Source organism: Trypanosoma rangeli (genome assembly GCF_003719475.1).
Source record: "Trypanosoma rangeli strain AM80 chromosome Unknown Tra_15.4_contig_00056, whole genome shotgun sequence".
Lineage (NCBI taxonomy): Eukaryota > Euglenozoa > Kinetoplastea > Trypanosomatida > Trypanosomatidae > Trypanosoma > Trypanosoma rangeli.
In genome coordinates, this window is record NW_021705801.1 from 33,222 (window position 1) to 45,949 (window position 12,728).

The window sequence follows — 12,728 nt, forward strand, 5'->3', positions numbered from 1 at the left end:
AGTGACCGCAGCGGAATAGCGTGACCCTCCCCATCCGATTCCATGCAACCCACCGATGAACAACAACACCAAACCGACACTCACAAACACACAAACACAAATAAATAAATACAACATGCAGTACATCCAACACAATAACAGCTGCATATCTCTTCACTTATGCAAGCCTTGGGTAACCAAACTCTTCTTCGTCATGGCACGAAGGAAATAGCGACGCGCTTGGCCCACAATAATGTGCAGCTGATCATTTTCATCCCCTACAGAAGAGACGTTTGCCACCACCTCATCAGGATCCAAGGTGGAGAAGAGCAATTCCTCCAGATGCGCTGCAGAGCCGCTAGTGGCTGTCTTCTCCAATGCACTACCAGTGCATGCCTCTGTCAGTAATAGCTTGACACGGTCGTACAGCAGAGCGGCCTCCTCGCCACATCCACCAATGGCGCACGCCCGCAGACCATAAAGGAGAAAAAATGCCTGATTCATTTTCAACTGTTTCTCATCCTTGATACGCTTCTCATGTATATTACTGGGGCTGTAGCTGTTTGCGCCTCCTGCCGGCGTGTCAGTGACGCCGTCCAACAACGGACACATCTCCTTGACATGCTGCAAAGCAAGTTTCCACCTCCGTTGGCGCACAAGCAGCAACAAAAGTCCATTGGCACTTTGAAGATCCCACTGGTCCCCCTGAATCTCCCGAAGCCGTAGAGCGGTGTTGGAGAGGTTAACAGGGGCACGACATAGAATCCGCAACGCAGAGCAAGCGACAATACTTGGCAACGGCGTAATGGAGCTTCTGCAGCTTGCAAAGTTAATAAAGGGCCGCAACAAACTATCCAACGCCTCTCGCCAATCAGCATGTTTCACAGCAACCTCACACAGAAGTGAGGTGAATGAGGCTGATGGTGGTTCTACATGGACCCCCTCCGGCACCACCACCTTCTGCTGCTCGTTCAAGACAAGTTTAAGGCACATATGCAAAGCATGCTTGTCATGAAGGGTCGATCTTGCCTGAACATTACGGATAGCCCAGCATGTGTCGCGTTCCACAGGTGTGTACAGAGAAGCCCAGCGATCCAGCCAAACCCACCCAAGGTCTCTTCTTCTTATCGACATGCTAAGCTGCATCATCGGTAAAAGGAGTTCCGACAAAACATTTCTTTCATGCTTCTGAAAACCTCGCCTATCACTGGCCTTCGCTGTGCTGAGAGAACCAGAATGAGCTGCAGTATGCTCCACAGCATCCCAATACACCGAGATGGCCTTTAACCATAAAGAACTCCCATCAGTTGCACCCGTTGCGCCGCCGCGAAGACGCTCCAACACATTGACAAAAAACGGCATTCCAAAAGTTCCAGGACGCAAACGTAAATGATGGAGGGTAACATGTAAGAGTAAGAAGGCATCATCCGACTTCATTGAGTGAAGACGAGAGCTAAGCGCATCTTCAACGGCAGAGGAATCACCTTCATGGTGAACAACCACAGAATAAATCGACCTATGCATTTTTGCTGTCGCCTCAATCCTTGCAACGTCCTCCGGAGAGAATATCTGAAGACGCTGGGTTGAAGGAGAAACATCATCATCATCATCATTGGTTCTACTATGGGCTTGCCTGTAGAGAAGGGCATCTAATTGACGCACTTCCTTCTGCCGCAGAGAATGTCGGACTTGTTTTCCCAAGCCAACGTTAGGCCGGAAAAGAGAACGTAAAAAAAATTGTGTACTCACCGGGAAATGTCGCCTAGGCGCATCTGTGTGCAGGAGCAAAAGGATACGGACCATGAGAACGAGGGACTCCACCGTTTCCTCCGAGGTGACACCAAACAGAAGCTTCTCACTACTGGGGGTAAGGTTAAAGAGTCGGCACATCTCCTTTGTCAGCCGGACAGCCGTTCGCACTAACCTCGCCATGACGGATCGCAACTCTACGCTCTTATATGCGTAAGAAGGGATGGCGCTCAGCGCCTCCGTTCCCATGCCTAGAAAAAGTGTCAGCTGCTTGGGGGTAAGCAAGGCGACGCCTCGTCGTCGCGAGGCAAACTCGCCATGGGCCGTACACAACGCCAGGGCAACACGAAAAACACATAACGCCATGTAGGCGGCGACGGACGACCTCTCTGGGGCTCTACGTGCAGAAACATTCGCCTCCCCCAAGTACAATTTAGAGAACGTCCCCCATACACCCATGCGACTGTATAATACGTCCACAAGGAAAGAAGTAAGTTGAACGGCGTCTTCTTGTGAAACCACAAGGATGGACGCTAAAGCGATAACACGAGGGAGAGAAATACAAACCAGCACAAAAGAATCTATTAACCACTCTGAAAGGACTGCACCCACAAGTAAGGCAGTTGCAGGTTGTTCAGTCGGGTTCTTAAGTAACGAGGTACTATTCTCTGGCGTGGTTTCATTGACAGTTGAAAACAAACCCTTTCGAAGCGACGTGGCAAGTAACTCTTGCGCTGCAACCTCTGCACGGTAGCGGTCAACCTCAATTTGCAGATGTGAGGCCGCAAGTTTAGCAAGCATAATGGCCTCCTTTATTGCTGTAGGAAGGTTCACTGCGTGGCTTCCAAGCAGTTCCACGTATTTCTCAGGTCGATCCAACTTCATGGTGCATGCGTATACAAGCCATATAGCCTGAACTGCATAACCAGCCGCCGTTGACTTTGAAATAATATGCGGGACAATGTGATGCGCCATACATTCTTCAATTGCAGGATTTTTTCGCCATGGCTCCTCCTCCGCGGCCATCAAGACAAATTTTGCGTAGTCCTCTTTGCTCAATGCGACGCCGTACCGCTTAGCCAACTTAAGGTAATGAAAAGACACTTTCCAGGATTGAGAGCACATCACAGCCCGCCGTGTGATTTCAAGAAGTTCATCGGGAAGCGATGTGACACGCCTTGTTGCTAGAATTGACTCCATGTACACACTTGAAAGGTGAAGTGCCTCCACCCAGTAGCGACGGTGTCTTATGGCGGATTTACCTCCATCAACCTTAATGGGTGACTTCTGTGACTTTCCTGTCTTAGTCGTCTCAACTAGAATACTGGCATCCTGCAGTAACATGAGATGTTTTAAATGAGTTATTACCCCCATTAGACGGTTTGCTTCCAAAGAATCCTGCAGCATGTCCCCATCGACCTCGACGGCGTCAGCAAAATGGGATGCATCCAACTTTCCATCATACTTGATAGGCACACTCTCCTCGCTGTCGGGAAATTCAATATTTCCCATCGAAGCCTCATAGAGAAGCCACTGCCTGACCCAACCTTGGTGCTGAGAATGCAGCTGGTTTACCGAGTTAAGAACGTTGTTATCCGTTTCATTTGAAGTCCTCTTAATGGCAGTGACACCGAGCCCAGAGTTCGTGGGTTGCGACGGCACTGCGGTGTTAGAAGTGACGACCCTAGCAGAGGTGCCTTGACGCTCTCCCTCGTTCTTCCCCACTCCCTCACATCCTGCGGGTGTCACCACCCCCTTGGGGGGCGTCAACGTAGTATCTTCGCCTCGTCTTCTTTTTTCACGCTGCCGCAACTCCGCCCCCCGCGAGAGGCGTCTCTCCCGCATCCATGCATCCATTTGGGAATCTGCTACAGTTGTGGATCGGTCGTAGGGTAAATTACTCAGCAGCAGAACAACGTCCCACTTCTGCAACTGCACCCCCAATGCCAACAGTCGCTGGTAAAACTGCACCGCGGCCGCGATGGCACGCATCCGAATAAGATGGTGCAAAAACCACCTTGTCGTGAGCGACAGAGACTCCGATATCTCCGAGGCATGCAAACAGCAGCGACGCAAAGAGGTCCACATGGCGAGCAAGATGGGAGCGTCCTCTTCGTTTTTCTCCAAAAATTCAAGCAGGGGATCTTTTGAGGTAGAGGTTCCCTTACCACACAATTCCGAAAAAGACGAGTGAGCCTCCTCCGAAACAAGCCCCAACTCCACCGCCCTTGTGCGTATCTCATTGCTTGTCGTAGGCGTCAATAATGTGTTCTGCTGAACAGGGGGTGTGCCAGCCGCCTTACCCACCGACGTGGTTTCTTTTGCCACCACCGCCCTTGAGAAACCAACTTGGTGCCACGCTGGACCATAGCGATACCCCATCTGCCGTGCGTACCTGCCCGACTGCGTCACTCGTGCCACATTGGGGTGGCTTCTACCAAGCGCTATGGAAAACACATCCGTCAGAGCCCACAAAGCACGCATACAGCGCCCTCCTATAGCAGCGCTAACCATGCATAGAACGGGTGAAGCAATCACACACAAAATAATAACAAGAAAAAAAAACATGATGAGGAAAAAGGACAAGACAATAGGCAGCGCTTTCAACTCACTCCTAGAAATACCTTCCTCCACATGTACAACCATCGGTTGGCTGCTGCTCGTCTTAGCCCTCCATTTTAGAGAGAAACTGAGTGGAAGAGAGCGAAAACGCTCGAGAATGGATTCCATGTCTCCCTGTTGTCCACCACAATTTTGGAAGCGACAGTAACGCGGCGATAAAAACAATCGCCCCAAAAATTCTTTCAAAGCAATGAATCACACATGCCTACACGCACAGACATCTTCCAGTGAAAAAGCACTACCGACAGCACACGAACCCTTCAGCTGGTTTCCTTTCGGTTTTTCTTTTTATTTCCCTCAAGACTTTTTAAGCTTCCGCCGTGGTGAGGAGTTGGAGGAGTATCTATAGAGCGCACTCATCAGGAAAAACACAACAAAACTCAGGACGTATAACAAAACCAGAACACTGACCAACGCCAGTTTTTGTGCTGGCCGCGAGAGAAGAAAGATGTAATAGAGAGAGATTCCCTCTTTTTTGCGGGTAAGCGCAAAGTACAGGAAAAATGTGGGGACTAGGAACGGTATCAATGCCTCAAGCACCAAGTTTACTCGAAGGCAAAGGCGCAAAAAATGAACTCGCCCACTCGCATAGACGCTCACGTCAGGTGTGCGTTGCACGGAATACAAAGACTGCCGCACTCGCTTCAACCAGAACTCGCGTATTCCTAACAGTACCCAACTCAAAGCGGCCACGATCATGAAACCAATTACAAACGGGTTATAGAGGGCCGCCTTCAACTCCGCCTCCTGAGCGGCGGTGAGCGAGACACATGTCCCAAGGTCTGTTACCAGGTCCACGCTTTCGAGACCCGTGTTTTGCCCCAAACGTGCCTTGGCAATAAGAGCAAGGGAGAAAATGAAGGTCTCCTCTGGAAGCAGGGTATTACCATACACGGCCCGGCGCAATTCAAGTTCCACCTTCATCCCCTTTTCATTAGAAGCCTTGAGGATACTCTTACGCCGCGTCCACTCTTTCAACTGCTGACGCAGAAGTGAAGTAGACTCGTCATTTCCAACAATCTTGACATTGATATCCCGAATCTGGGTGGTGATACTCTGACGAAAATGTGACATAAGAGGAAGCACAAGGTCAATAACCATCTTGTGTGCTTCTCTACTGGCATTAAGCATCTCTGTAGAGTCACGAAGACTCTCCTTAATCCTCATTTTGATGTAATTAGCATCCTGAATATTCTCCATCGCATTTGCAGTGCGTTGTGCCGCTTCCACCCGACTCATATATTTCTTGATATTGCGCACCTCCCGCTCAGCATGTCCCACGGTTATTCCATCAAGAACCATTGGATAAGGAAGGGTATAGATCCATTTCTCGATCCACACGTTCCCCCGTTTCTGCGTCATGTTCCTTATGGTGTGGCTAAACGCGGTTTTCAGAAGGTGAGCGTACTGCTCTTCAGGTGTGCTGCCAGGAATTTCTTGAGAAACAAATAAAGAGGCCTCATAGAGAAGCTCTTTTACACGATCAGCATCAACGCGGATTTCATCCCACGCAAGTTCAAACAAGGATATGTTCTTGAGCTCTTTGAGACGTTCACTACGGGCATTATTCCGACTCCTCACAGCTTGTGCTGAAAAACTCTCCAATCTCATTTTTAACGCCTTTTTGGAGTTTCCCTGCTTCCTCTTGTTATCACCCTCCTTGTCCTTGCCCTCGCCTCCTTTTCCTTTTCGCTGCTGTTGCTCCCACTGCCTCTGTTTTTTCCTCGTCATCCACTTCTCATACGCCTCATCCTCAGCTTTGAAGAAGACGGTGTCTTCGTCGCGGACATCTCCATGTGGCCACAGCCCTACAACGGAGGAGGGGGGATTCACAGAGGAGTGCATCTTTCCGGGCGTCAGCACTACTACCTCCCCCGTGATGGGGTCCGTCAGCGTCGCGGATTCCGCCCTCACTGACGCTGGCAAGGCGCATAAGAGCGTGAGGATGAGCAAACAGACCTGTCGCCGCCCCCGCAGACTGCTTCCGCAAGGCATGTCTCACCCCCCCCCGCCCTAAATACTCAAGAAATAACCACAACGGAAATATCCTTCAACAGTGATAAAAATAAAAAGAGGGAGAGCGAAAATAAAAGCCGCATGAAATGTCTTGAATAGCAGTGCCTCAGCCTGCCCTTAATCCAAGTTTAGGCATCCGGCATCACACGAAAGGGCGGGATGCCGGAAAACAAACAGCTCCCTCTCCTTCTTGGTCTCTCTCTCTCCTTTTTTCTGCATGATGCAGTTCGCTAAACACCAAAAGTAAAAATCAAAAAAGTAGTTACATACACAGCGGTCTGCAGAGAACACTGGCTCCTCCCTCATCAGGGTTCCTTATGCCTGTGCATTACACACATCAGGTTGAAGCTATCAATATCTAATGGGATATAGAGAAACAATCAAAGGAGCCAGTGCCGCATCAAAGAATGGTCCAATCCTGCACACCAACAAAAAGCCACAGATAGAGAGAGAGAGAGAGAACAAAAAAAAAAAAGAGAAGAAGTAAAAATAAGCAAATAACAATAATAATAATTAAACCTCAAAAGATGGCGATGTAAGTACAGCTAAAAATAGAATAAAAACAAAATGAGCAGGAGCATACGCCGCTTTCCTTGTTTTCCACCCACCTCACGGGAATACAAAGAGGCAGTAAAACTCTCCAGCCGCCTCCTTGAGGTTCACTAGACAAAATAAGAAACAAAATCAATTACCCAACCCGAATAAGCACACACACACACACACACACAGCACTTGTCATGTGTAACTCAATGATAAGACGCCAAAACAAAACAAAAAAAAAAGGGAGGAAAAAAAAAACACTCCATAAACCGCAAAACCTTTTTTTTTGTTTTTTTTATTCAAGCTCAGTCGAAGATTTTTGGTTCCCGCGTTTTCTCGTCGTCATCCTTCTTCACCCTCTTCCTTTGCCTCCTCATGTACAGCACGCAACCAAATACGCCCACCGCGACCAAAAGCGCAATACCCTCAGCAACGTACCATTTCCGCGGTGCAAGATTCTCGACCCGTTGCTTCGGAGTGACAGTTGCCTTCCTGACGTCAGCCGGCCTTACAGGGGGTTCTGCCTTGTCCTCCACCTTCTTCCCTGCCGCCTGTTTTGTCCAATTGAATACCCGCCCAGCGTAATCCTTGAGGGCTTCAAGGCGTAAAAACTTTTTAACCTTCTCGGTGCCGCTTTTCAGGGCAACTTTGTCCTTTTCAACATCCATCAGTTCCTTCACCTTTGCGTTGACCTTTGCACCGCTCTCCTTGACCCCCTCCACAACAGCCTCAGCTGCATTTCTCGTCTTTTCCGAAGCCTCATTGAGTACACATGTGACACGCTCCATGACAAACGGCGAGAGACGCAACAGAGAATGACAACAGCACCTTACAAACACAAACGGAAGAAAACGTAACCGTAACCTATTCGAACAAAACACGGCACCCCGGTAGGAATCTACTTCTTATTTTCTGCTTTATGTTGCCAATGTCGCTCACATCTATACGCATGTAAATTGTTTTGGTGCGTGGTTGCCACAATGAACGAGCAGCAAGAAGCGGGAAAGAAAAAAAAAAGGACATAAAAGAGCAGTAACCAAAAACAAAAGTTACCTTCGTTCCCACAGAGATAACTGTAATGTCTGACAACAAATATGTCTGCACGACATAGCTTGCAACAAGGGCCCCTGATACACGACAGCTGACTCTTTTTATTATTTTTTATTATTATTGCGTTAGAGAGCGCCGTGAACAAGAAACAACCACACATGCACACAAGAAACAAAACGAATAAGCGTCACACGACACGTACAAACTGGCTCAGCCATAGCTTGACCCTCGCGTAGACCCTACGCATACGTGCGGCATAATACGTTCCGGTAATACGATGCAAGCGTCTGTTGTAGTACGCGCCCTCGCCAATCCCTGGGAGAGTAATCTCTTCTGCTGCGTCCTTAGAAAATTGCTTCCACGGCTCAACCAAGTGCTTACGTAACTTCTTCGACGTCGCCTCGTCGTTGCCATCTACCGTGCCCAAACTATTCATACTACTAGAGTCAAGGTCGTTGAGGTGGAGGCCATAATAGTGCGCCTGCGCCTCCGACAACTCGACAAGCAGATCCAAAAGCAACAACTCCGCAGCCTTAGCACTGAGTCCAATAAATGGCGAATTACCTGTGGAAGACGTATACTGCATGAGACGTCGAAGACAGAGAGAACTTCCTACAGGAAACAGCATCCCCTCATACGGCCTCTGTGGCACAAACGGAGGCCCCTTTCGTATCGCAGCACCAATCAACACTCCACTACACAATGCCATCATGTGGATCAGTTCCTGATGAGTCTTCGAAGAAAGCGTACAATTTCCATACACTGAGACACGACCGCCTGACGTTGTACATTGCTGCCGAATATTGACACGTTTGAGGGCAATTTGCGCAAAGAGTTCCATTCTCGAATCCGGTACGGCATAACGAAAGGGAATGCGCGAGCTAATGGCAAACACAGGACCTCGTCCTCTTGTCTTTGGCTTCGCGTGGTGCCACTGGGCAGCCTTGTGCTCCTCCATCCACACCTCCGTGAAGCTCTTTCCCCACACATGCTCCGAGATAAAGTGAGCGAAGCTGTGCAAGTGATCGTTGCCACGTTCCATGTCCTCCAGCAAGATCAAAGTAAAGCCGTCGGGCTCTCCAGAGATCAAAGCTGTAGCGAGAAGTTGCAAGGCAATCGTCGCCTCCCGAACGTGGCGTGAACTCAGCACCGAGGCAGCCAAACCGTCCGCAATATTAGCAGGCTCAGAATCTACAGTTTTGTTCGGTAGCAACGCCTTCGCCAACTCGTCTTCTACAGCCTCCGCCTGTGTCTGTGTGAATGGATACAGGAGTGCGTCCCATAGTATACCAAGAACTCTTTGCGACCATGGCCAACGCGCGGTATCCATATAGTCATGAATATCACTGGAGACCAAAAGTGGGTTTGTGTCATGCTCTTCAAGAAAGCATTGTACGGCGGCGCGAAGAACCCGCAGTTCACGCAAGGGCACATCACGGGTGGTGAAGTGATACCAGTTCTTAGCGTGCACCATTACCTGACGACCCGGGAACGCAAAGGGAAATACCTGTCTTGCAGCCAACAGCAGTCTCTTTCTATAACTATCAGAGGTATCGCTCTCCAACGGCTGAAAAGGGGGTGAACCACTGGAGCAATACTGAGGTGATGTAAAGAGATCCCCCTCACGTATATCATCCACAGTGATGTTCCCAGCTCTTAGCAAAGATGCCATGAGCAAGAAAGCGTCAACAAGGCGTGGTGACGGATAGCTGCGGTCAAGAATACCAGGGACGTTTGCTTCGTCTTCCCACAGACGTGCTGCTTCTCGAAGAAGAAAAAAGGTCCACTGTGTACGGCAAGACGCGCCACCATTTTTCTCTATACATGAACGAGCACCAAAAAAGTGTTCTATCGTGAAGCGAATGTCTTGCTGCGCCGCCACGCCACCTCTAAATGCACTCATGGCAAGGAGCACAAGGCTCTCCGACGACAAAAACCCGGACCTTGTAAAGTCAAACAACGAATCCTGAGGCGCACGACGCCTCAGAGCATGTGTGTACAACTCCGTTGCCGGCCAATCCTTGTTCTTCAACAGTTCTAGCTTCCCAGTACGGCTGATGTTGCCCACAACAAAATTATTATCCGCATCCGGAGGTAAATCTGTCACTGCAGAGTAAAACGCAGCAGCGCTAACTTCCACAGCCAAAAAGGCATACTTGGCAGCCATATCATACTGGAGTCCGTTTAACAGATGAACATAAGACAATAACACCAAGACTTTGTGAACGACATCGTGAATCTTCTTTGAACGTGTTATTCGTCGCAAACTCGGGTGCGGTTTTGATTCATGCAATTCATTGTGAAGCCCACAGGGCCCCATGGAGATTCCGCTCTCGCGCAGTAGGTGCAACGCCTTGAGCTGTTCTTGGCATGCACCGCCTCTGCCATCTTCCATAAAATGGGACACATCCAATTCCTCTGGGTGTGTCACATCGCATGTATATCGCAGTTTTCGCAGCAGTAGCAAAAAAAGACACTTCGCACGTTTTAAATCACGTGGCACACCTTTAATTCCGGCAATATACAGCTGCCCCAAGAAGAGATTTCGAAAGACGCTCGGGGGCGGTTCACCTGGATCTCCGTTGTTTTCCATGTCCTCCTCCTCGTCATCAATTTCTGAAGTAAATGCCTTGATGCGGCCACGCGTGAGATACGGTTCATTGACCAGGCTCCAGCTGCTTTCCACCGCAAAAAATCGCTCAAACCGTAGCAGTTTCTGCGCCGACGGCGTCGCCATCCCTGAGGACTGCGGCCCTCTGTTCATGGCCTGCCTCCAAAAGTAACTGTGCCTCTCTGACAGCAACTTGAAGAGCAGCACAGCCGCCACAGAATGTCGTCGCGGGGTCATCATCCCATGCTCCTTCATTGTGGCAAGAGCGGCTATGGCCCGTCGTGAACCAGCATGCGAGGCATCCCAAATGCGTAGATACGCGTGTCGGATACGACCCCACCAAACTGGGCTTATCTCCTTAACTTCCGCATTCGTCCCTGGCGTGTCATCAAGAATCTCCAGCACACCAGCAAAAAATTTCATTTCTGCAAGTAACTCCACAGATGGACTACACAATTCAACACAGGTGGAAAACACACCCCGATCCACGTCATCCAGGACAATTTCACGGAGAAGGGAGAAGTAGTTCGCTGCTGTGTCGTTGTAATTGTTATTCTGCAAGAGGACATTGTGATACAAGGCATGCAACTGGACCACAGATACGGCAGATCCGCTGTATACTGTCCAGTTTTCAAGTGTCTCAATACCTTCACAGTAGGAAGAACAATAAGAATTACACATCTCACTCTCACTATGGAGGGTGAGGTCCGTGAGTGAATGGCGCACGGTTCCACACATTTTTTCTTCTTCCTTGCGAAGGTAACGCATACGTCTTTCAGTGGACACTACGCGTTGATTTTGCAATGTATGTATGGCATGACGAATGCTCTGGCACCGTCCTTTGGAATGTGCAAAAGTGGAATTTTCTGTTGCCTTTGTGTCTACAAGAGAAATCAGCGGACGTTCATGGGTTGCATATTCGGTACTATTTTGTTGCCAGTCTGAGCGGTGTTTCATCATTTCTAACTGTTTTGCACGTTTATGAGCAGCCTCAAGACGTTCTTGCCGCCCCCTCTTGAGGTTCATCTGCTGCAGGAGACGCAGCTGCTCATGATTTTCCTCCACTTTTCGAATATAACTTTTCCGTTGTCGCCGTCCTTTTTCCCGAAGCTGACGCAGAAAATGCGCCAGAAGGTCTACCTGCACGAGTGGCTGCTCACCAGGCCGATGCTGCAGGAAGATGTCGCCCACGTAAACCCGAAGAACCTCGCCACCTTGCGGTAATTCTAATTCGATCTGCCCCAAGCCCTCCGCCCCATCGGTGTCCTCCTGCATTTCCACACTCGACAGCAAACGCTGCAGTGCGTCCAGGCGCTGCATTCCATAGACGTCCTCTGGTGACACCATGTCGAACACCATGCGCAAGCCCTCCCATACACTAAGGCACGGGCACTGGCCTCTTTTTATGCTCATAAACCGAATGACCCACATGAGTTCTTCCACTTCCTTTGGCGATGCCAGCCGCACCCGGAGCGGCAGTCGAAGCGAGGACAACAATTGTTCATTCAGCGTGCTGTTGATTGGCTCATCATCCACCCAGTCTGTAGCTCTGTCCCCGTAAGGCTCGCTGGGGCTGGCGCAAGCAAGGACCGGCAGAAAAGCCGCAACAAGGAGTAGTGTCCTCAAGAGCATTGCAACTCCTACCAGCACCGTAAAGCACACATGCACACGCCCACGTGCCTTCATGTTGTGTTGAGAAACGCGCGAAAGACATGGAAACACAAAACAGAGCACATTTTTTTTTGATACTTTTTTTCACGTGATGAAAAGCAAAACAAAATAACAAAAAACAAAAAAAACAAAACAGACGCCATTAAATACCATAAGAGGGGAAAATACATTCGGGTTCTGTGTTTGCTTCAGTTTGAGAGGGAGATACGCAAGGGAAAGCCGTAGAGTGACGCCATTGTGAACGCCACAATACGTAACTTTGCGTGTATGCCCATTTACATCAGATGCCAGCTGCGGTAGAAGAAAAGGAGGAGTCAACTGAAAAACGATGATGCAAACGACATACAAGCACAAATATACACACGCACAAATTAAAAAAAATATATCTACCAATACACACTTCTCCATGCCACCACCTTCACATTTTCTAAATGGTCATCCCACCAGTGTATGTTTATCCCCTCTCCCCCCCCCCTCTCTCTCTCTCTCT

General features: G+C 49.3%; 4 protein-coding genes across 4 annotated transcripts, besides 7 other annotated features; all 4 read right to left on the reverse strand.

Moving 5' to 3' along the window:
- The first annotated feature begins 58 nt into the window (after window positions 1–58).
- Window positions 59–101: a microsatellite.
- Window positions 102–153: 52 nt separating this feature from the next.
- Window positions 154–4,458, reverse strand: TraAM80_02461 (uncharacterized protein; the record flags this gene model as incomplete). Its single annotated transcript, XM_029379463.1, has 1 exon — window positions 154–4,458. One exon carries the CDS (start codon window positions 4,456–4,458, stop codon window positions 154–156), a length of 4,305 nt encoding a protein of 1,434 aa, XP_029240677.1.
- A 189-nt stretch (window positions 4,459–4,647) lies between these two features.
- Window positions 4,648–6,345, reverse strand: TraAM80_02462 (putative 3-transmembrane protein A13; the record flags this gene model as incomplete). The annotated part of the gene is made up of 1 exon (XM_029379464.1): window positions 4,648–6,345. One exon carries the CDS (start codon window positions 6,343–6,345, stop codon window positions 4,648–4,650), a length of 1,698 nt encoding a protein of 565 aa, XP_029240678.1.
- A 461-nt stretch (window positions 6,346–6,806) lies between these two features.
- Window positions 6,807–6,827: a microsatellite.
- Window positions 6,827–6,934: a sequence feature (A-rich).
- A 138-nt stretch (window positions 6,935–7,072) lies between these two features.
- Window positions 7,073–7,098: a microsatellite.
- A 30-nt stretch (window positions 7,099–7,128) lies between these two features.
- Window positions 7,129–7,164: a sequence feature (A-rich).
- Window positions 7,165–7,211: 47 nt separating this feature from the next.
- On the reverse strand, window positions 7,212–7,694 carry TraAM80_02463 (uncharacterized protein; the record flags this gene model as incomplete). The annotated part of the gene is made up of 1 exon (XM_029379465.1): window positions 7,212–7,694. One exon carries the CDS (start codon window positions 7,692–7,694, stop codon window positions 7,212–7,214), a length of 483 nt encoding a protein of 160 aa, XP_029240679.1.
- Window positions 7,695–8,143: 449 nt separating this feature from the next.
- TraAM80_02464 (uncharacterized protein) lies at window positions 8,144–12,253 on the reverse strand (the record flags this gene model as incomplete). The annotated part of the gene is made up of 1 exon (XM_029379466.1): window positions 8,144–12,253. One exon carries the CDS (start codon window positions 12,251–12,253, stop codon window positions 8,144–8,146), a length of 4,110 nt encoding a protein of 1,369 aa, XP_029240680.1.
- Window positions 12,254–12,332: 79 nt separating this feature from the next.
- Window positions 12,333–12,373: a microsatellite.
- A 326-nt stretch (window positions 12,374–12,699) lies between these two features.
- Window positions 12,700–12,728: a microsatellite.